The sequence below is a fragment of the Molossus molossus genome, unplaced genomic scaffold (genome assembly GCF_014108415.1).
Source record: "Molossus molossus isolate mMolMol1 unplaced genomic scaffold, mMolMol1.p scaffold_m16_p_22, whole genome shotgun sequence".
Classification (NCBI taxonomy): Eukaryota; Metazoa; Chordata; class Mammalia; order Chiroptera; family Molossidae; genus Molossus; species Molossus molossus.
The window spans coordinates 748,012-770,902 of NW_023425358.1; the positions used below are offsets into that span (position 1 = coordinate 748,012).

General features: G+C 45.9%; 1 protein-coding gene across 1 annotated transcript in view; it reads left to right on the forward strand.

The window, feature by feature from the left end:
• The window catches only part of TECTA (tectorin alpha), a 137,612-nt gene that overhangs the window by 24,809 nt on the left and 89,912 nt on the right, over positions 1-22,891 (forward strand). Inside the window, exons 7-9 of the mRNA XM_036276159.1 lie at positions 15,317-15,887; positions 17,900-18,492; positions 20,894-21,467. Of these exons, the coding sequence (XP_036132052.1) occupies positions 15,317-15,887; positions 17,900-18,492; positions 20,894-21,467 (1,738 nt within the window). The remainder of the gene's footprint in view (positions 1-15,316; positions 15,888-17,899; positions 18,493-20,893; positions 21,468-22,891) is intronic.

The window sequence follows — 22,891 nt, forward strand, 5'->3', positions numbered from 1 at the left end:
CTAAGGTGTGTGGCTGTGGCTATTTTAGCGCTCTGTTCCCGCTATCTGCTCTGTGGAGCCACTTAGGAGTTTAACCCGAGGGCACTGCTCACAGCTAAGACCTCTGCTGTACGTGGGCTCCTAGCCCTCCTCTCGCACCTCTGCAATTCTACCAGGATTGATTTAATGTCCCTGGTTATATGGTGATTGCAAGTGGCTTTTCTGTTGCTTTCTTCCAGTGATTTGTCTTTATTCTAATTGTAATTCCAAGTTTGTCCTGGGAGATAGTCTGTGTAGCTTCCATTTTAGAATCCCTTGGTCATGTTTTCTTATCCATTCAGCTTCCCTATGTCTTTTTATTGGAACATTTAAACCATTTACATTTAACGTTATTATTGATAAGTATTTATTTTTGCCATTTTTATTCTTTAGGTCTGTTTTCCACTCTCTATATATTTCTCCTACTCCTTACAGCTGTCCCTTTAGCATTTCCTGCAGTGCTGGTTTTGTTTTAGTAACCTCCTTTAGCCATTTTTTTCTGTCTGCATAGTTCTTTTTTTTTTTTTTCATATTCAATTTTGAATGGTAGTCTTGCTGGATAGAGTAGTCTTGGAATCAGTCCCTTGCTTTTCATTATTTTGTATACTTTATACCATTCCCTTCTGACCTGAAATGTTTGTGTTGAGAAATCAGTTAACAGTCTATGGGAGTTCCCTTGTAGTTAACTTTCTGTCTCTCTCTTGCTGTCTTTAAGATTCTTTCTCTGTTTTTACTATTTGCTGTTTTAATTATGATATGTCTAGGTGTGTGTCTTTTTGGGTTCATCTTCATTGGGGCTATATGTTTCTTGGACGTGTGTCTTCAGCAGGTTGGGGGAGTATTCTGACATTATTTCTTCAAACATGTTCTCTATTCCTTTCTCCAATTCTTCTCCTTCTGGTACCCCATGATTAGAATGTTATTATATTTCCTGTTGTCCTAAAGCTCCCTTACACTGTCCTGCTTTTTAAAATTTTTTTCATTTGCTGCTCTAATTGTGTGTTTATTTCTACCTTGTCTTCTAATACACTGATTCAGTCTTCAGCTTCTTCTAATCTTCTACTGAATCCTTCCAGGGTATTCTTTATTTAACTTCTGTCATTCTTCATTTCAGCTGAATTATTAGTCATAGCTTCTACTGATTTTTTTCATTCTGATGCAGTTCTCATTCAGTTTTTTATAAATATTATTGAGGTACTTGTAATTCTTACTAAGTTGTCTGAGCACCATTATAAGCATTACTTTGAATCCTTTATCTGATAAATTGCTTGCCTCCATTTTATTTAGTTCTTTTTCTGGCAAGTCTCCCTTTTCATTCATTTGGGGGCTGTTTCTTTGTCTCACCATTTAATTGGTCCTGTGGTCTGGGGCCAGTTGATGCAGTCTGCATTGTAGGAGCAGTTTGGTGCATCCACACATGTCAGGTCATAGTGGGTCATATGCACTGGATATTGGATTCGGGCCAGTCATCTGAGGTGCTAGCAGCTCTCAGCAGTGGCAGTGGCAGTGGCAGTGGCAGTGGTGGAGGGGCCAGTGGCTCACAGCAAGGCCGGCAGCCACTGTGGTAGGTTTAGCTGCTGTCATTGATGGTGGCAGCAGCAGCGGGACCAAAGGCTCTCTGCCGTGTCTGGGTCTTTGGAATGGTGGCTTGCAGCTGCAGGATGTCTATGGTGCCTTCATATCACAGCTGCAATGGTGCTGGTGGCTCTCTGCTGCTGGTGTCCCACAGGGCTATGGAGGCCTCTGCTGCATACCTTTTGGGGTCAGAGAGACCCTATGGTGCTGCCAGGTCCCATGGGAGCAGTGGCCCTCTGTTTTTAGGGTAGAGGTAGTGGGGCTGGGTTCTCTGCCATTCCTTGCAGCCTTCTCCCAAGGAGGACCCTATGGATCCTCCAAAATCTTATCTTTATTATTATTATTATTATTATTATTATTATTATTATTATTATTTTACTTTGGGCTTTGTATATTGTTCTTTTTCCATTTCCTTTAAGTGTAAAGTTAGATTGTTAATTTGAGATTTTTTTTTGTTTCTTGCAGTAGAGGTGTAATACTATGAATTTCCCTCTTAGGACTGCTTTTACTGTTTTCCATAGATTTTTCAGTTGTGTTCTCATTTTTATTTTTATCAAAGTACATTTTAATTTATTCTTTAATTTTATTGTTAACACATTTATTATTTAGTGACATGTTATTTAGCATCCATGTGTTTGTGTTTTTCAGGGCTTTTTTTCTCATGATTGATTTCTAGTTTTACCATTATGGTCAGAAAAGATGTTTGATATGATTTTAATATTCTTAAATTTATTGAGACTTGTTTTTTTTTGTTTGTTTGTTTACTTTTGTTTTTACTGTTGACACTATTAAATATGTCCCCCACTCCCTCTCCCACCCTTTGCCCACCTCCAACCAGTACCTAACAAACATCCCCTGACCTTCACCACTCTGTTTTCTGTGTCCATGGGTCATGTATATATGATCTTTGACTATTCTCTTCACCTTCTTTTATCTAGTCTTTCCCACCCCTGACTTCTGTCAATCTGTTCCATATATTCATTCTTCTGGTTCTATTTTATTCATCAATATATTTTATTCATTATATACATATAACTGAGATCATATGGTATTTATCTTTCTCTGACTGCTTTATTTTGCTTAGCATAATGAACTCCAGGTGCATTGATGTTGTTGCAAAGGGTAAGAGTTCATTCTTTTTTACAGCTGCACTATATTTGATTGCGTAAATGTGTGATAGTTTTTTTTTGTTTGTTTTTTTAATCTTCACCTGAGGATATTTTTCTATTTATTTTTAGATAGTGGGAGGGAGAGAAAGAAAAAAGGAGAGAGAAAGAAACATTGACATGAAAGGAACACATTGACTGGTTGCCTCTCACACGACTTCAACCAGGGCCAGGGATGAACCACAATCGAGGTATGTGCCCTTGACTGGAATTAAATCCATGACTCATTGGCCCACAGGCCAATGCTCTACTGCTGAACGAAACTGGTCAGGGCACAGTAGCTTTCTTATATACTCATCTACTGATGGAAACTTGGGCTGTTTCCAGATCTTGGCTATTGTAAACAGTGCTTCTATGAACAAGTTGCTTATATTTTTTCGGATTGTTGTTTCTTATATTCCCAGAAGTGGGATCACTGGGTCAAAAGGCAAGTCTATTAGTAATTTTTTTAGGAAATGCCATACTGTTTCATTCCTGCCAACAGTGCACTAGGGTTCCTTTTTACCACATCCTCACCATAACTTGTTTTTATTGATGTATTGATGGTAACTATTTTGGCAAGTGTGAGATGATACCTCATTGCAATTTTAATTTGCATCTCTCTGATGATTAGTTACATCGAGCATTTTTTCATATGTCTATTGGCCATTTGTTTGTCTTCTTTATAGAGCGTCTATTCAGGTCCTTTACCCATATTTTAATTGGATTTTTGTCTTCCTAGTGTTCAGTTTTATAAATTCTTTATATATTTAGAAAATTAACATCTTATTATTGCCATTATTGGCAAATATGGGTTCCATTTGATTTCATTTTGATGATTGTTTCTTTTGCTGTGCAGAAGCTTTTTTAGTTTGATGTAGTCTGATTTGCTTATGTTTTTCCTTCGTTTCCCTTGCCCTAGGAAATATATGGGTAAAAATATTACTATGCAAGATATCAGAGATTTTATTGCTTATAGTTTCTTCTAGGTTTTGTAATTGACACTGAAGTCTTTTATCAATTTTGAGTTTATTCTTGTGTATGGTGTAAGTTGTTAGTCTAGTTTTTATTTCTTTTTCTTTTCTTTCTTTTTTTTTTTGTATATGCCTGTCCACTTTTTCTAACATCACTTATTAAAGAGACTGTTTTAACTCCATTGTATGCTCTTGCCTCATTTGTTGAATATTAATTGACCATAAAGACATAGATTGATTTCTGGGCTCTCTGTACTGTTCCATTTATCAACATGCCTGTTCTTGTGCCAGTATCAGGCTGTTTTTATTACAATGGTTCTGTAGTATAGTTTGATATCTGGTATTGTAATCCCTCCAACTTTGTTCTTTTTTTTTTTTTTTTCAAAATTGCTGAGGCTATATGAGGTCTTCATTTTTAAGTACATTTTTTTCCTTTATTGAATTTAGAGAGAGAGGACCAGAGAGGGAGAGAGAGATGAAAACATCAATGACAGAGAACATCTAATGGCTGCCTCCTACATGTCCCCCACTGGGGATTTGGCCCATAAGCTGGGCATGTGCCTTGACCAGGAATCAAACCAGTGACCTCTTTGTGCTTGGGTTGATGTTCAACCACTGCACCACACCAGCCGGGCACAAGGTCTTTTCTTATTTCCAAATAAAGTTTTAGAATATTTGTTCTAGATTTTTGAAATATGCCATTAGTATTTTAATAGGAATTGCCTTGAATCTATAGATTGCTTTGGGTAATATGGACATTTTAATGATATTAATTCTTCCAATCCATGAACACAGTATATGCTTCCACTTGTTTGTATCTTCCTCTATTTCTTTCTTCAATGTTCTACAATTATCCAAGTACCTGACTATTACCTCCTTTGTTATGTTTATTCCTAGGTACCTCTTTTTTTGTTGTTGTTGAAATGGTAAATGGGATTATTTTTAAGTTTTTCATTCTGAGAGTTTATTATTGGTGTATAAAGAAGCCACCATTTATCCTGGCTGGTTTGGCTCAGTGGTTAGTGTCAGCCTGTGGACCAGAGAGTCCTGGGTTTGGTTCCTGCTAAGGGTACATACCTTAGTTGTAGTTTGTCTCTGACCCTGGTTGGGGTTATGTGGGTGGCAACCACTCGATGTCTCTCTCTCACATTGATGTTTCTCTCTCTCTTTCTTCCTCCCTCTCTCCCTCCCACTCTATCTGAAGATAAATTCAAGAATGTCCTCTGGTGAGGATTAAAAAAAAAAAGAAGCCACCATTTTCTGGGTATTAATTTTGTATCCTGCTATTTTGACAAATTCATGTATTAGATATAGTAGTTTTTTTGGTAGAATTTTTAGGGTTTTCTATGTACACTATCATGTCATCTGTAAATAATGACAGTTTTATTTCCTCCTTTCCAATTTGGTTGCCTTTTATTTCTTCCTCTTGTCTGACTGTTGTGGCTGGGACTTCCGGTAGTATGTTGAATAAAAGTGGTGAAAGCAGACATCTCTGTCTTGTTCCTCATCTTAAGGAAAATGCTTAGTTTTTGCCCATTAAGCATGATGTTTGCTGTAGATTTTTTATGTATGGTCATTATTATGTTAAGGTATAATCCCTTTATTCCCACATTGCTAAAATTTTTATCATAAAAGAGTCCTAGATTTTATTGAATAATTTTTCTGCATTTATTGATATGATCATATAATTTTTATCTTTTATTTTGTTTATGTGATGTATCATATTTATTGACCTGCAAATATTGTGCCAGACTTGCATCCCCAGTATGAATCCTGCTTGGTCATAGTGTATTACCTTTTTAATGTTTTGATGAATTTTATTTGCTAATATTTAGTTGCGGATCTTAGCATCTATGTTCATCAGGGACATTAGCTTATTATTTTCTTTTTTTGTAGTGTCTTTATCTGGAGTTAGAATTAGAACAATGCTGGCCTCATAAAAGGGGCTTGGAAGTATTCCCTCCTCTTGAATTTTTTGGAATAGGTGTTAATTCTATGAATGTTTGGAAAAAAAATTTTGTGAAGCCATGAGTCCAAAACTTTGTTTGCTGGGAGTGTTTTGTTTGTTTTTCTTTATTAGTGCTTCAATTTTATTAGTTATTATTGGTCTACTCAGGTTTTCTGATTCTTCCTGATTTAGTTTTGGAAGATTGTACATTTCTAAGAATTAGTCTGTTTTGCCCAGGTGTCCATATATTGGTCTATAGTTGATGAGAATATTTTCTTTCTATCCTTTGTATTTTTGTGATGTCAGTTATTACTTCACCTCTTTCATTTCTGATTTTATTTATTAGAGTCCTCTCTCTTTGTTTCTTGATGAATCTGGCTAAAGGTTTATCAATCTCTTTTCTTTTTTCAGAACCAGCTTTTGATTTTTATTAATCTATTGCACTGATTTCTTTTTAGTGTCTATGACATTTATTTCTACTCTGATCTTTTTTATTTCCTTCCTTCTGCTTACTCTGGGCTTTGTATATTTTCATAATTCTCTTAGATGCAGGGTTTAAATGGTTTCTTTGACATTTTTCTTGCTACTTGAGGGAGGCCTATAAAGCTATGAACTTTCTCCTCAAGATTGTTTTCACTATGTCCCATAGATTTTGGGTTGTTGTGTGTTCATTTTCATTTGTTTTCCAGTAATTTTTTTATTTATTTCTTAATCTCATTGGTGATACATTTATTGTTTAATTACATGCTATTATTATGATCTGAAAAAATGCTTTATATAATTTCAATCTTCTTAAATTTATTAAGACTTATTTTTTGTCCCAACATGTGGTCTATCTTTGAGAATGTTCCATGTAAACTTGGGAAGAATGTATATTGTGCTGCTTTGGGATAAAATGTTATGTAAATATCAATTATCCATTTTATCTAGTGTGTCCTTTAAGGTCACTTTTCTTTGTTTATTTTTTGTCTGGAAAATCTATCCAGTGATGACAGTGGGGTGTTCAAGTTTCCTACTACGACTGTATTGCTGTTGATCTCTTTCTTCAAGTATTTCAAGGTTTTTAAAATATATATATATATAAATATATTTAGGTAATCCTATATTGGGACCATATATGTTTACCAGGGTTATATTATCTTGTTGGATCAATTGTTTTAGTATTATATGGTGACATTCTTTGTCTCCTGCTATGACCTTTGTTTCGAAGTCAGTTATCTTAGATATAAGTTTGCTCCCCCAGCTTTTTTTCCATTTCCATGTGCATAAAAACTTTTTTATCCCTTCACTTTCATCCTCTGTGAGTCTTTTGTTTGAGGTTGGTCTCTTTTGGACAGCATATGTATGGGTTATGTTTTTTATCTATGAAGCTATCCTATGTCTTTTGATTGGAGTATTTAATCCATTTACATTTTGGTTATTATCTATGGGTACTTATTTATTGCCATTTGTTCTTTATACCTATGTTTCTCTTTATATGTATTTCTTCATCATCTTATAGTAGTCTCTTTAACTTTTCTTGCAATTCTGGCTTGGTGGTTATACACTTCTTTAGCTTTTTTTTTTTCTTTCTTTCTGGGAACCTCTTTATTTCTTCTTCAATTTTAAATGATAACCTTGCTGGATAGAATAGTCTTGGATTCAGGTCCTTCCTTTTTATTTCCTTGAATACTTCATACCAGTCTCTTCTGTCCTGAAGTCTTTCTGTTGAGAAATCATCTGACAGTCTTATGGGAATTCCCTGTAGGTAAATAACTGTCTCTCTCTTGCTGCCTTTATGATTCTCTCTTTCTTTTTAACCTTTGGAATTTTAATTAAAATGTGCCTTGTTGTGGGTCTCTTTGGGTTCATCTTGATTAAGACTATCTCTGCCTCCTAAATGGATGTGACTTTATTTTTTTCACCAGGTTAGGAAAGTTTTCAGCCATTATTTCTTCAAACAGGGTCTCTATCCCTTGTTGTCTTTTTTCTCTTTCTGGTACCCTATGATGCAGATGTTGCTATGTTTGATGTTGTCCCAAGTTCCTTTAAATTATTCTCATTCTCTTTTATCTTTTTGCTGCTCTGATTGGGTGTTTTTTTCTACCATGTCTTCCAAATCACTGATTTGATCCTCTGCTTCATCCTATCTACTGTTTATTTTTCTCTAGTGTATTCTTGATCTGAGATATGGTATTCTTCATTTCTGACTGGTTGTTTTTCAAGGTTTCTAAGTCCTTTTTCATGCTGTTGTATTTCTCATTAAGATCCTTGAGCATTCTTATGATCGTTACTTTGAACACTATATTGAATAAATTGCTTGCCTCTATTTCATTTAGCTCTTTTGCATAGATTTCTCCAGTCCTTTTATTTGGAGCCCATTTTCTTGTCTCCTCATTTTGTCTATCTGTTGTGTTTCTTTCTACGTATTAGATAGAACAGCTGTGACTCCCAGTCTTTGTGAAGTGGTCTTATGTAGTAGATGTCCTATGGGACCAGTGATGCAATCTCCTTGATACTCTGAGCTGGGTGCTCTAGGAATGACCTTTATTTGGGTTATGTGAGTCCCCTTGTTGCAATTGCATCTTGGTTGCTGTTGGCCCATTCATGGTGCTGTCAATCTATAGGCTGGCTGACCGTTAAGCTCAACTCTGGCCATGGAATGCAAACTTCTGTGCAAGTGCCATCTTGAGGTGCCTTGTTGGGATCAGTGGCACAATCTTCCACATGACCTGAGCTCTGTAGTCTAGAATGTTCTCATGGATAGTATGCACCCCATGCTGTAGTTGAGGCTTGAATCATGTTGGCCCTTCTGTGGGTGGAATTAGCCCTTCTGACTGGATCACTTTCAGGGTAAACCTCAGTCACTGTATATGAGACATTGTGCAAGGGCTGCCTTTTGTGGTGAGGTTGTTCCTAGCAGGGTGTGCTGCTTGTTGGGTTGAGTCTAAAAGCCACCTCTGGTTGTGTTGTTTTTAGATCCACTTTGGTGGGGTTCAGGTAAAGTCACCGTCAGATATTGCGTGTAATTGGCCTTGGTCTACCTATCTATAGCTACCATGCTTTTCACTGCTTATGTCTGTGTCTACTGTACCTGAGTTTGCATAAGAGTGTTCAATGTATGAAAAGTGTTGGCTTCTTCTATCTTAGAGCTGGGGGCAGATCTGTAAAAGGAACAAGGACCCCTAAGTCAGCTACTCTGCTACCCCGAGGGTGCCTGGTGTTACCCCAGAGCCTTTAGAAGGAAGATTGTAGGATAAGCTGAGGCTAGCCAAGATAAGGCTAGTGGGTTCCCTACTTGGGGATTATGCAGTCAGGCACTGAATGAGAGGAAGTAAGCCCTGGTTCAAAGACAAACCCCTTAATCTCTGCCAGAGTCTCCAACTTTGTTTCCATCTAAGGAGGTTTGCTGCAGGCTCTGGTTGGGATCAGCCACCTATCCCCTCTGCAGGAAAAGGCTCAGCTACCTTGGGCTCAGGAGGATAGATCAAAAGGGTCTCCCATTGAGGATGATGCTGCAGAAGGGAACTAAGCATTTCATCCCATTCTTAAACAACAGCCTCTGAGGGTCTCACACTTTCAATTTCCCCACTATGAAGTGCTCTCCCTTCCTTCAACAGAACCACACCCAGCAGTGGTATCCATGACTTGGCAGGGCTAATACAAATAGTCTATTGTTGGGGGTGGTGCCCACAACCTGAAGGAGGGGAGTGGGCACTTGTTCTCATTCCTGGGGTAATGCAAGATGAACTCACAGGGGAGGCTGGATGTGCTTCCCCGCAATGCAGCCGCACAGACCAGCACTCCCCTGTCTGGCTCCTGGACAGAAGCTTCCCAGGGAGACATGTCTGGAAATCCCACTCTGCTCAGCTTCCTGCTCTCCCAGCCCCCATGCTGCCAAACCAAGTTGAAAAAGGTCAGTCCTGCTTAGCACTTTGGTTTCTCAGGGTAGCGGGTCTCAGCAGGATGGGGCCAAAAGTCCCAGTTGCACTTGGGCTCCATACGCAGCAAAATGGCACTGAAAGTGTGGCTCCTCCACACCACTTAACTGGCAGGGTCAAAGTCCCAGCCATGCACAGCTCTCCTGCACCACTGACCCCAGCAGGATGAAGTAGGCCAAGCAGCTCAACATGTGGGGGTGAGTTACCATTGGTTCGTTCAAGGTGGAGGAGACTGTTAATCTTTCCCAAGCCACACAGTTAAGTTACTGTATGAACCTTTACTGACAGTCTCCCCAGACAACAGAGGGCTCCTTAAAGTCATTGCTGGATGTAACTAGCAGACTCCTCCACAGGACTTGAGTATGGCAGTGTGGCCTCTCCAGCAGTTGAAGTCCAGAGTAAACTCCTCAGGCTAGGGCTGTAAATTTGGGAGTAATCTTTTCTGGGAGGGTGCAGTACAAGTTTCCCAGGCAGACAAAATACCCATGGACTCCAACCACCAGACACCATGTGGGCTCCTTTTTCATCTCTGTTGCTATGAGTTGGGGATCCCCACGTGAGGTTGAGACCTCATGCTCCTAGGAGGATGGAGTTCCACAGCTGTGGTATCCCTCTGGTTTCTTAGCCACCACTGCTACTGCATGCAGGGGAATTCCCTTTTTGCTTTTCCGCCATTCTTACCAGTCTCCATGTGGCTTCTTCTGTACTCCTTGGTTATAATATTTTAGATCAGCTAGCCTCCAATTTGTTATTCAGATTGATTGCTTTGTAATTTAGCTGTAAATCCTGTTTGGGACAGGAAGAAAGTGGGCTCAGTTTTCAGTTACCTGCAGCCATCATTTCTAACTGGTTCTTTACCATAATTTCTATGTCCCTTTTCATGCTGTTGAAATTCTTACTAATTTCCTTGAGCATCCTTATAACCATTTTCTTGAAATCTATATTTGGTAAATTTCTTGCCTCCATTTCATTTAGTTCTTTTTCTGGAGATTTAACTTGTTCTTTTATTTGGGGCATACTTTTTTCTCTCCCAGTTTTGGCTGCTTTTGTGTGTATTTTCATGTGTAGTAGGTACACCTGCTATGTCTTCCTCTCTTGATAGTGTGGCCTTATGCAGTAAGTGTCTTATGGGACCCAGTGGTGTAGTCCCCTATATCATCTAAGTTTGGTGATCTAGGAATGTCCCTTGAATGGGTTATGTGAACCCTCTAGTTTTAATTGAGTCTTGATTGCTATTGATCTGTTCGTGTGTGGGGTCAGCTCAGGCTGGCTGACTGTGAGGACTGACCCCAACCACAGTGTACGAACTGTTGTGCATGTGCTTCCTACACAAAGAACTCACCTCAGCAGGGTCTGATTCCTGTCAAGATCTCCCTTTGGATATCACACTTGTGAAACTAATTGGAATATACTCTGATGTTTTCTGAAGCTGACCACTGGTGTGTCTGTTCTGGTGCCTTTAAGAAGGACTCTGGGCCCTGGCCAGTTTGGCTCAGCGGTTGGAGCGTCGGCCTGTGGTACAGAGAGACCCAGGTTCGGTTCCCACTAAGGGCGCGTACCTCAGCTGCAGTTTGTCTCCGGCCCTGGTTGGTCGTGCGGGTGGCAGCCACTCGATGTGTCCCTTCACATCGATGTTTCTCTCTCTCTCTCTCTCTCTCTCTCCTTCCCTCCCTCCCGCTCTATCTGAACAAAAAATGGAAAAATGTCCTCGGGTGAGGATTAAAAAAAAAAAAAAGAAAAGAAGGACTCTGGTACAGGTCATATCAAAGCTACAAAGCTATTCACACTTTGTGACTGCCTCTACTGGGCCTTTGTGTGTGTGAGAATGACCGAGATGCACATCAAGTTTGAGTTCCACCAGCACTGAGCATGTGGGCAGGTCAGCAAAAGTCCCAAGGCACCCTGAGATCTGCCTCCACCTGCCTTCACTTTCTGGCTGCCTGTTTAGCTCTGTCACTGAAAGAGCTTCCAGCAGTATTCAAGTTGCATGAGGTGGGTTCTCAGTGTGTCAGAAGGTAGGGGTGAGTGGTGTTTACCAAACTGATACAGGTTCAAACTCAGTCTCAGTGCTGGGTCTGAGGCCACTCAGCAAAAGTCCCAGGGTACACTAAGTCTAGCTGCAAGCCACCATGTGCCTACAGACCTTTGTGCTTGGGGCAGGGTCTTGGGGAGTCATCAGGGTGACGCCAACAGAGTTTATCAGGCCCAAACGTACCAAGATTTGGCTGTGTGAAGGGAAGGTTCTGAATAGATCAGGTGTGGAAGGGAAATATAGTGGCCTCTGTCCTAGAGTCACATAACTCTGTCTGTCCCAGATTCTCCCAGGAGTCCTAGCTTGGTAGGGCAGTGCCACAAGGAGTCAGGAGAATGGGGATAGTGGATCTTCCAAGAAGGCGAGGTGCAGATCAGGCCTGGGAAAGGTAGAGAGCATGGCCCCTGCCATAGAGCCACGCAACTCTGTCTGCCTTGGATTTTGCACAGACCTCCTAGGGAAACCATGTTCAGAAGGGTGGGATGACCAGGAGTTGGTTGGGTGAGGCCACCAGGAGTCCTAAGGGTGGGGCTAGCAGATCTCCCATGCGAGGAAGGTGCTGGTCAATTTCATGGGATAGTAGAAAGAACATGCAGCACCCCAAAGCCATACTACTCAGTTACTGACACCGCCTGAGTCTGTCCTGACCTCTGCACCTCAGCCCAGGCAGCTGACTCTTCAGCAGAGAACAAGCTCTGCAAGGCAAAGTGACAAAAGTTCAGAGGGTAGGGATGTTGCATGTCCCCTGGCTGATGCCATGCAGAGGGGAGTGCTCCACTCAAGGAAGATGGCAGCTGCAGTGTGGAACGGACTCAGCCCAGGGATCCTAGCAGCTGTCTCTTCAGCTCTCTCCCCAGAACCACAGCTCCCAGTTCCTTCTCACGAGACTCTGGTCTGCTCCACCTCCCTCCCCCTGAGCCCAATGTGAGTGGCTGAAAATGAGATTTTTTGCATTGGCCCTTTAAGAGTATTGCCTATGTCTCTAGCTGACTCCTGTCTTTCTCTTACAGACAGAATTCCTGCTGATTTTCACAGCCAGACATTACATGAGCTCCACTTCCTGGTTCTGGTGCTCTGGGTTGGGGAGCCCAGAGTATGTTTAAGACCCCAACCTCCTCAGGGGGAACCTTTGAGGCTGAGACATTCCTCTGGAATCCTAGCTGTGACCCTTGGGAGTGGGACCAACCCTTTATGTGTTATCACCCTTCCTACCTGTCTCCATGTGGCCTCTTCTGTAAATTCTTGGTTATAAGACTTCTGTTCAGCTAGTTTTTAGTTGGTTATTTATGGTGATTGTTTTATATTAGTTATAATTCTAGTTTGGTTCTGGGAAGAGGTGAGTGTAGCTTCCACCTGCTCTGCCTCTGTCTTCAATCTCTGGACACCTTATTTGTTAAGCATATATTTCTTGTCTGTTTCCCTCCTTAAGAGGAAACAGAGAATTGCACGTGGTACTAGTCTCTAGAGACAGAAAATTGCACGTGGTACTTATCACAGTAAATCTTGGGAGCAATGCTTGGACAGTCTATTGTATCGCTTCCTAGACAACTCAGAAAGTAGCAATGATAATGACAAGACCCTCGGCCTTGTGCCAGGGCAGCTTGGCAAACATATGCGCACTTGCAATTAGTTACATCAAGGACTGACCATTCTATCTCAGCCCACAAATGCAATTCTGTAGGTGGTAGGTATGTTGAGTGTGAAAAAGGAGAAAATTAACTCTCTGTTAGAGACTTTTCAAGCCACCTAATCAAGTGAGCCAGATCTTTGGACTTTACTCTTGATTCTGCCCCCACTTCTCACTCCACACTGCAAAAGCCCACCAGGTCCTGCTGAGTGTGCCCATGAGTCTGCCCCCCCTTTCTATGCCATTATGAAATGAGGCCCTCCTCCTCCATCACTCCTGGATTCGAGCAGCAGTTGCCTGTCTGGTTTCTCTGCTTCTAATTGTGACATACTTCATTGAGTCTTTCATGGTGGCCGTAACGGACTTTCTAAAATGTAAGTCTGACCATGTCATTTCCTTTTGAAAAATCTTTGGGACTCTCTCTATGGAAGAGAAATCCAAGATTTTGTTTCCATTTTTGTGGGATTTTATTTGTTTTGTTTTAAAACATGGTTTTAAGGTGCCCCAAGGTCTGTTTCCAACACAGAAGCCTGAGCAACTCTCTAAAAATGGAAGTTGGATCATGTCGCTCTCTTGCTCCAGACATCCTCTGGCTCTTCCTCTTGCTTGTCAAAGCCCACGTCTTCACAAAGGCTGAGTGGCTCTGGCTGCCCTGGCTGCTGGTACCCCTCTGGCATCACCTACCACTGCCTTGCTCTCTCTGTCACAGCCACGCTGGCTTCTTGAGGTCCCGGGAGGTCCCTGGTACACTCCACCTGGGTCTGGCTGCCCCCTCTGTGACCACTCTCACCCCAGATGACAGCATGGTTTGCTTCCTCATCTCAAATGTCTCTTTCCCAGCGAAGTCTTCCCTGACTATCCTATTTGAAATTAGAAACCCCTTCTCCTAGTAGTTTTGATACACATTCCCTGCTTTATTTTTCTGCAGAATATTATTCAGACATACTTATATATTTTACTTATTTATTTTGTTTGTTTTGGTCTCTTCAACTAAAATATAAGTTCCACGAGGCAGGGATTCTCACTTGTTGCTAAGCCCCAGCTCTTAGAACAGTGCTTAGTATACAGAAAAGGCTGAATCAGTATTCGTTGGACAAGTGGACCCCACCCCTGTCTCCAGCTCCATCTCTGTCCACCCCTTCTCTCTGCAGTGCAGTAACGACGCCCCAATGACCATCCCACCTGCCTTCATTCTTCTGTCCGGGAATTCATTGCCCCCCACTCCCTGCCCCCACTCTTCCTTTGACCACTTCTGTTGATCTATAAAGACCCAGGTCAGACTTAATCCCCTCTAAAAAGCTTTATATGACTTCTCCGGGCTGGATTAAGTGCTCATTTTCTGTTCTCCCGCTGCATCACCTGTGAACACATCCTTCAAACAGTCTATTACACATATCACTGTGGCCTCTTCCTCTGTAGACTTAGAACTCATGAGAAGCAGGAGCAATTATTCTTATTTTTATTCCTTATTTCTTAACGCCTAACATAGTGCTTGGTACCAGTCAGTGTTCGAATTTGTTGTGGCTGAATGATCCCTTGACCTCCTCCGGGCACAGGAAGTGGCAGGGTGAGCCCTGGAGAAGAGTGTGAGGCACTGCAACCCTGAACTGTGAGGGGCGGCGGGCAGCCCACCTCCAGCTGGGGCGGGCGGGCAGTGCTGAGCGCACGGAGGGAGCCTGGGAAGTGGACGGCTTCAGCTGGCGTGTAAAGAATGGAGTTAGAGGAGTAAAGAGGCAAGACGAGGTAACTAGCCGCTAAGAAGAGACTGGAAGCTAGCTAGCCTGAGAGCCAACAGGGAGAGCTGAGGCCCAGCGGTCCCCAGAAGAGTCCCGCCGGGCACTGGCAGTGCACCTGTCACAGCTTAAATGGCACACAGTGCTCAGGTGGTCCACGCCAGCCTGGTCTTGCGGGTTCCCCAGGCCTCTGCCTTGGCACAGGCAAGCCCACTGGAGCCCAGGTAGTTTGGGGGTACTGTCTCTCTGGGGCACCAAGTTGTTTTGCCTCCCATTCCTGACATTGGCGGAACCAATGCCCTGGAACCTGCTCACCTGCCTTTTGCTATTATTGTTGTTGGCAGGTGAATGATCTAGTGACCTCTTTGCCTGTCACCTTAGACTTGGGGGCAGTGAAAATCTACCAAAGTGGCATGTCGACTGCCGTGGAAACCGATTTCGGGCTCTTAGTGATATTTGATGGCCAGCACTACGCCTCCATCTCCGTCCCAGGCTCCTACACAAACTCCACCTGCGGGCTCTGTGGGAACTACAACAAAAACCCGCTGGATGACTTCCTCCGCCCCGACGGCAGGCCAGCCATGTCCGTCCTGGACCTTGGAGAGAGCTGGCGGGTGTACCACGCCGAGTGGAAGTGCGATTCCGGCTGCGTGGACAACTGCACCCAGTGTGATGCTGCCGCCGAGGCCCTCTACTTCGGCCCCGACTACTGTGGCTTCCTCAACAGGACGGACGGCCCCCTGTGGGAGTGTGGCACGGTCGTGGACCCCACGGCCTTTGTGCACAGCTGTGTGTACGACCTGTGCAGCGTGAGGGACAATGGGACACTCCTCTGTCAAGCCATCCAGGCCTATGCCCTCGTGTGCCAAGCCCTCGGCATTCCCATTGGAGACTGGCGGCTGCAGACGGGCTGTGGTAAGCTGGCGTCTCCCCCAAAGAGAAGGCTGCTCTTGTGCGCGGGCAGGGGGCGGGCTTCCGGGCCCGCAGAAGTCCCCCTGTTAGGAGAGGTTGTCCGGCAGTGGAGGTGAGGTTCAACTCTCACAAGTCGTAAAGAGTGGACTCTGAAAGGATCTTTACTTGTACCCGCCACCCAACATCATAGCCAGAAAGCCACACACCACTGACGATCATAGGTGGTCTGGGAACAGAAATGTGTGGCAGGAAATGCTTGGCCGGAGGAAGGCCCAGTAGAACGGACAGTCTCAGAGCTGAGCCTTGAGGTGGGGCTCGAGTGGCTGGCTGTCTTGGTGGCTGCTGAGTAAATGCAGACATTGGCCTGGGTGCTCAAAACCAGCCTTTGGCAAAGTGAGTCCCCTCCCAACGGCCTTTGTTCCTTGGTCGCTGTTTTCCACTTCCAGCCCCTTAGTTCCCTGCCTCCTGTGTGCAGCTCTGCGCGGGAGGAGGGCCTGCGGAGAGGAAGTGCAGGGTGGTAGGAACAGCACCAACAGTGCAGGGAAATCGGCTTCTTTTGAATTATACTTTTGGATGAAGCATTGTGCACCATTTAGTTATCTCGTTATGTTCTCGTTATGTTTTGTTTCTTTTCTGGTCCTTGATTTTCTCCATATGAGTAAACAGAAAGTTATAATCCATGCATTTAAGAGTGCTGTAGAAGTGAGGAAATTTAAAAGTTTCTTTAAGTTCCAAGCCAGAGCAAGATTTTTATCCTGCCAGTACAGGTTGAATTCACAGAAATCCTCACGTAGCAGATTCAATTCCTTGAGTACTGGTCAATCTACTAAGAGACAGTCTATTTTTTTTCTCTTTGCAAATGACTGACCAGCCTCTATGATGTCTGGAGCATCCAAATTCTGATTTACATTTAAACTAAATGTGGCTTTTCTTTGATCCTGTACAATCCGAGGGCCTCCAAGTTGCCTAACTGACTTCTTGTCCATGATGACGCTTTCCCCCGGGGCACCACACCCCTCTCTCGTCCCCTCCTCTCCTCTCCAGCGTCAGTGGTTTGAATCATATTGATTATGAGAGCTATTTACCAGCCCCTTGAGCCCTGCCTGATGGATTCAGACAGATCCAAACATTGACTAGACTCTGATACCCCCTTTTTTTTTCAATTTTGTTTTCTTTATTGATTTTTAGAGAGGGAGGGAGGGAGAGGGAGAGAGAGAGAGAAGCATCGATGAGAGAGAGCATCGACTGGCCGCCTCCTGCATGCCCCCGCTGGGGATCAGGCCCACAAGCTGGGCATGTGCCCTGACCGGGACATCTTGGTGCAGGGTCCACGCTCAGCCACCGAGCCACACCAGCCGGGCTACCTTGGTACTCTCAGAACAGGAAGGGGGTTCCAAGGCGAGAAGGGCCACCAGAGGGCTCCAGAGCGAGTTCTGGTCCCGACTCCCGAGGAACAGGCAGTGTTCTCTTCAGACAGCCAGGCTCTTTCCTGTTTAATGTTCCAGAAAGTCATTTTCACAGTCGTCTTCAGTCACTCTTAGGCACTCTAAGTACCTTCCTGTGAGACATTTATGTGTTCAAATAGGACTCCTCTAACAGTTCCATTTTTCATTTCTCCTTCAAGTTGACTTTATTTCCTCCTAAGAACAGCCCATACCCTTCATGATCAGAACAATTTATATGCCCATCGCCTGAAGATCTTAAAACATCTTAATGGCCGCAGGTTACCAAACAATACCTCTGTGTTGAATAATGTATAGCTTAGTCAGGATAGCAACCTGAAGTTTAATTTCAGTCAAGTTCTCGTGTGTGAGGCTGCTCAGTGGTTGCCAGAGAGCCGCGGAGCGGTTTCTGCAGATCCGGTCTTGTCTCTCTCCGCCGGAGCGGCCGCCTGGCCCTCGGTCCAGGGGCTACGGAAGGGGTTCTTTTCCTCCAGGCTGCTGCGCGGGTGGCTTCTGGCCATTAGCCCCCAGGTCATTAACCTGCTGTCACGCTCTCTTCTCTCCCCATGCCAGTGTCCACGGTGCAGTGCCCGAGCTTCAGCCACTATTCCGTGTGCACCAGCAGCTGCCCCGACACCTGCTCCGACCTCACGGCCTCGCAGAGGTGCGCCACGCCCTGCACGGAGGGCTGCGAGTGCAACGAAGGCTTCGTGCTCAGCACCAGCCAGTGCGTCCCGCTGCACCAGTGTGGCTGCGACTTCCACGGCCACTACTACGCCATGGGCGAGTTCTTCTGGGCCACGGCGGACTGCACGGTGCAGTGCCTGTGCGAGGAGGGCGGCGACGTGTACTGCTTCAACAAGACGTGCCGCGGCGACGAGGTGTGCACCGTGGAGGACGGCTACCGCGGCTGCTTCCCCCAGCGCGAGACCGTGTGCCTGCTCAGCCAGAACCAGGTGCTGCACACCTTCGACGGCGCGGCCTACGCCTTCCCCTCCGAGTTCTCCTACACGCTGCTCAGGACCTGCCCCGAGCAGCCCGAGTACCTGGAGATCGACATCAACAAGAAGAAGCCGGACGGGGGGCCAGCCTGGCTGCGCGGCCTGCGCATCCTGGTGGCCAACCAGGAGGTCAAGCTGGGAGGCGTCGGGGCTGCGGAAGTCAAGGTAAGACCCCCGCTGCCAGAGGGTTTTCGGAGCAGGTGGGTGGGAAGAAGCCTGTTCTTCAGGTTGGCCTTTGCCTTTGACCAGGAGTGGATCCCTGAAAAGCAGCAACTACAGAATGAGAACATGGTCTACCTCCGTCACCAAGGAAGAGACCAGCAGGTGGCCCTGGCCGTTGTTCAGTGGTTAGAGCACTGGCCCGTGGACCAGTGAGTCCATGGTTCGATTCCGGTCAAGGGCAGTACGGTTGGTCCTGCCCTGGTCGGGGTCATGCGGGAAGCAACCAGTCCACATGTCCCTCTCATGTCTATGTTTCTCTCTCCTTCCTCCCCTCCCACTCTATCTGAAGATAAATAAAAAAATATCCTCTGGTGAGGATTTAAAAAAAATAGTCCAACAGGTACAAAAATGAAGGGAAGCTGGGTTTGCTCAGAGAAGATACAGCAGGACCGACTCTCATTAAGAGCAAGTCCTCATAGGACGATTACCGTGTGCCAAGCCACTCCGAGCAGCACCACACCGACTCCTGTCAGGGAGCGAGCATCATCCTAACTTCGCAGATGAGAAAACGGGGGCACTGAGGTGGCATCACTTCTTCAGGGACACAGTCACAGAGTCAAGCCCAGCGGCTGGCTCCAGCGAGTCTGTCCCTGTCCTGACAGGGACACCAAGGTGGCATCACTTCTTCAGGGACAGTCAGAGTCAAGCCCAGCGGCTGGCTCCAGCGAGTCTGTCCCTGCCCTGACGCTGAGCGGGAATCCACGGGGGCAGTGCAAAGGCGCCGGTGGTTCCCTCGCCCCTCCGACCTGCTCTAGAATGCCCAGGATTAGGCCTCTGCACTTACAGACCTCTAGTTCTCTACTGCTTCAGGAATGTGGGCCTCACAGCTAAGTGGTAGTAGAGCTGGGATGCAGAGAGGGGTCGTCCTTCTCCCAGTCTGACATGCGTCTCGTAATATCACATGACATACAATTTAGAAACAAAGTCGAAGCAGTACTGGACATAGACATAAAGAGCACATGCCCACAGACCAACAGGGCTAGTTCACTTATGGAAAGCAAGGTAAGAGCCAGGAGGAAGGACAGCTGGGGCTGGATGGACACACACATCCCCCAAGGGGCTGGGACACGGGCGGCATAAGATCTAGGTTGGTGGCTACTGGGTTTGTAGTACTACAGAATATATGCAGGGGTGGGCAAAAGTAGGCATACGAATAAATAATACAGTGATTAATAAATAATAATACCAGAATTGTGTTTTGTATGCTCACAACTGTAAACCTACTTTTGCCTACCACTGTATGCCTCATTCTCAGATACGGTTACCTTGAAAACATGAGAATATTTAAATAAAATCAAAGTATCTTACTTAAATGGTGAAAGGGACATTGTGTATGTTACTTATGATTTGTGATTTTTATTTTAATAAAATAAGTTAGGCAATTAAAAAAAAGAGAGAGAGAAATCTAAAGGGGAGGCAGGAGCCAGAAACGTGGGGGAGGGCTTCTGTTTGCGGAAAGGGGTCAAGCAGAAGGAGGAAGCCACGTATGTAAGACAGCTGCTCACATGTAGCTTCATTGGGGACTTAGAGCCTCACACATGCGGAAACACAGCCACTGTGCTGAATCCAAGGAGAGTAGAAATAAAAGAAAAACGGTGTCCCTGAAAAAACAGGCAGTGTCTGTCTGTGAGATGTCTACACACTGTCAGCGTCTTGACAGTCCCAAAGTGCTAGTCTGGGGCCGGGACAGCCTTCATTGCACAGCCTAGGGTGTGAGGGTCTGGGGCCCGGACAGCCTGGGGGTGTGAGGGTCTGAGGCCCGGACAGCCTGGGGGTGTGAGGGTCTGAGGCGTGGACAGCCTGGGGGTGTGAGGGTCTGGGGCCCGGACAGCCTGGGGATGTAGGGTCCTGGGGTTGGTGGACAGCATGGGCTGGTGTGAGGGCGCGACAGTCAGTGGGTCGGCCCGGACAGCCTGGGGTGTGAGGGTCTGGGGCCGGACAGCCTGGGTGAGGTGTGCGGCAGCTGGGTGTCGGGACCGGACAGCCTGGGGTGTGCGGCCCGACAGCTGGGAGGGAGTCTGAGCGTGGACAGCCTGGGGGTGTGAGGGTCAGGGACCGGGACAGCCTGGGGGTATGAGGGTCTGGGGCCCAGACAGCCTGGGATGTGAGGGTCTGGGGCCCGGACAGCCTGGGGGTGTGAGGGTCAGGGACCGGGACAGCCTGGGGGTGTGAGGGTCAGGGACCGGGACAGCCTGGGGGTATGAGGGTCTGGGGCCCAGACAGCCTGGGGTGTGAGGGTCTGGGGCCCGGACAGCCTGGGGGTGTGAGGGTCAGGGACCGGGACAGCCTGGGGGTGTGAGGACTGTGAGCAGCTGGAGTTAATGCCCGTGCTTTGATTTTTCAGGTGAACGGTCAGGAAGTGGAATTGCCTTTTTTCCATCTTTCGGGGAAGCTGGAAATCTATCGGAACAAAAACAGCACGACGGTGGAGTCCAGGGGCATCCTGAGCGTGCAGTACTCAGACACGGGGCTGCTGTACATCCGGCTCTCCACCGTGTACTTCAACTGCACTGGGGGCCTGTGTGGCTTCTTCAATGCCAACGCCAGTGACGAGTTCTGTCTCCCCAACGGCAAGTGCACCGACAACCTGGCCGTGTTCCTGGAGAGCTGGACCACTTTCGAGGAGATCTGCAACGGGGAGTGCGGGGACCTGCTCAAGGCCTGCAACAACGACTCGGAGCTGCTCAAATTCTATCGGAGCCGCTCGAGGTGTGGCATCATCAACGACCCCTCCAACAGCTCCTTCCTGGAGTGCCACGGCGTGGTCAACGTCACGGCCTACTACCGCACCTGCCTGTTCCGCCTGTGCCAGAGCGGGGGCAACGAGTCGGAGCTCTGCGACTCCGTGGCCCGCTACGCCAGCGCCTGCAAGAACGCGGACGTGGAGGTGGGCCCCTGGCGCACCTACGACTTCTGCCGTAAGTGGGCTGCTGGGTGGGGAGCCCCTGCGTGGCGGGACATAGAGGACACACGGGGTCTCCTTGCTCGGGACGTCTCTTCCTGCGGGAAGGGGGCTCAGTGAGGCTCATGCTGTGCCCACCTGCGCTAACCCGGCGTGGCTTCCCGAGAGCCGCCTCGGAACCCAGCGGTTCCCGCCTTCAGTGTTGTTTCAGTTCACAATACGGTTCCTGTAGATGCTGCAGGAAGAACGGTTGGCCATCCTTTTAAAAAATTTGTCTTTATTGTTGAAAGTATTACCGATGTCCCTCTTTCCCCCCACTGCCACCCTCCCCTCTCCCGCCCCCGCCTTCAGGGCACTGTTGTCTCTGCCCATTGGCTGTGCCCCTGGGCATGTCAGTTCTGGGGTCCGCCCCCCCTTCCCTTCCCTCTGAGGTTTGTCAGTCTGATCCCTGCTTCCATGTCTATGGATCTACTTTGTTTGTCAGCTTATTTGTTCATTATATTCCACAAATAAGTGACATCAGGTGATATTTGTCTTTGTCTGACTGGCTTATTTCACTTAGGATAATACTCTCCAGGTCCCTCCAGGTCGTCTCAAAGGATAAGAGATCTTTCTTTCTTACAGCTGCATAGTACTCCATTGTGTATATGTACCACTGCTTTTTTATCCATTCATCTACTGATGGACACTTGGGCTGGTTCCAGATCTTAGCTATTGTAAATAGTGCTGCTATGAACATGGGGGTACATATGTTCTTTCTGATTGGTGTTTCAAAAATCGTTTTTTAAGTGGAACTGTCATTTGACCCAGTGATCCCACTTCTATGAATATATCCTAAGAAGCCTGAAAACCAATCAGAAAGAATATAGCCATCCTTCTGAGTGTTTTGCTGGACACACATCATGTCAGAGGACCGGGCAGCTCTGTGACGGCTCCCTGGTGCCTTCTCTCTTGGCAAAGAAGGTCCAGTTTGTTTCAGTGGAGGGTGGTCAGTCAGGGTGCCTTTCACGGAGCAGAGATCAGCACTGCTTCCTGGGGCAAACTTGACCATGGCTCTTTAGAGGATTTCATGTTGCTGGGTCTTTATCTGTCCCCAGAGGATCTGACCCCTCTCAGCAGGGCAGGGCAGGACTCGTAGCCACTGGAGAAATCGCAGGGAACATCTGGCATGAGACCCCTCTGGTCCAGTGGAGGAGTGGCTGCGAAGGTGGGGCCCCGTCTGGAGCAGGGCGGCCCCACCTCAATCAATTTCAGCAGCGACCCCGTTCCCACCAAAAAGATCGACCCTCACCCACACCCAACACCACTGCTAAGATTCCATCCTGAACGTGTATTTACTTCTCTTCCATTTTATCTCTTCCTATCTAGGTTTGTTTACTTTAAAAATTTTTTTATTTTGAAATAATTTCAAAGTTACAGAAAAAATTGCAAGAATATGTG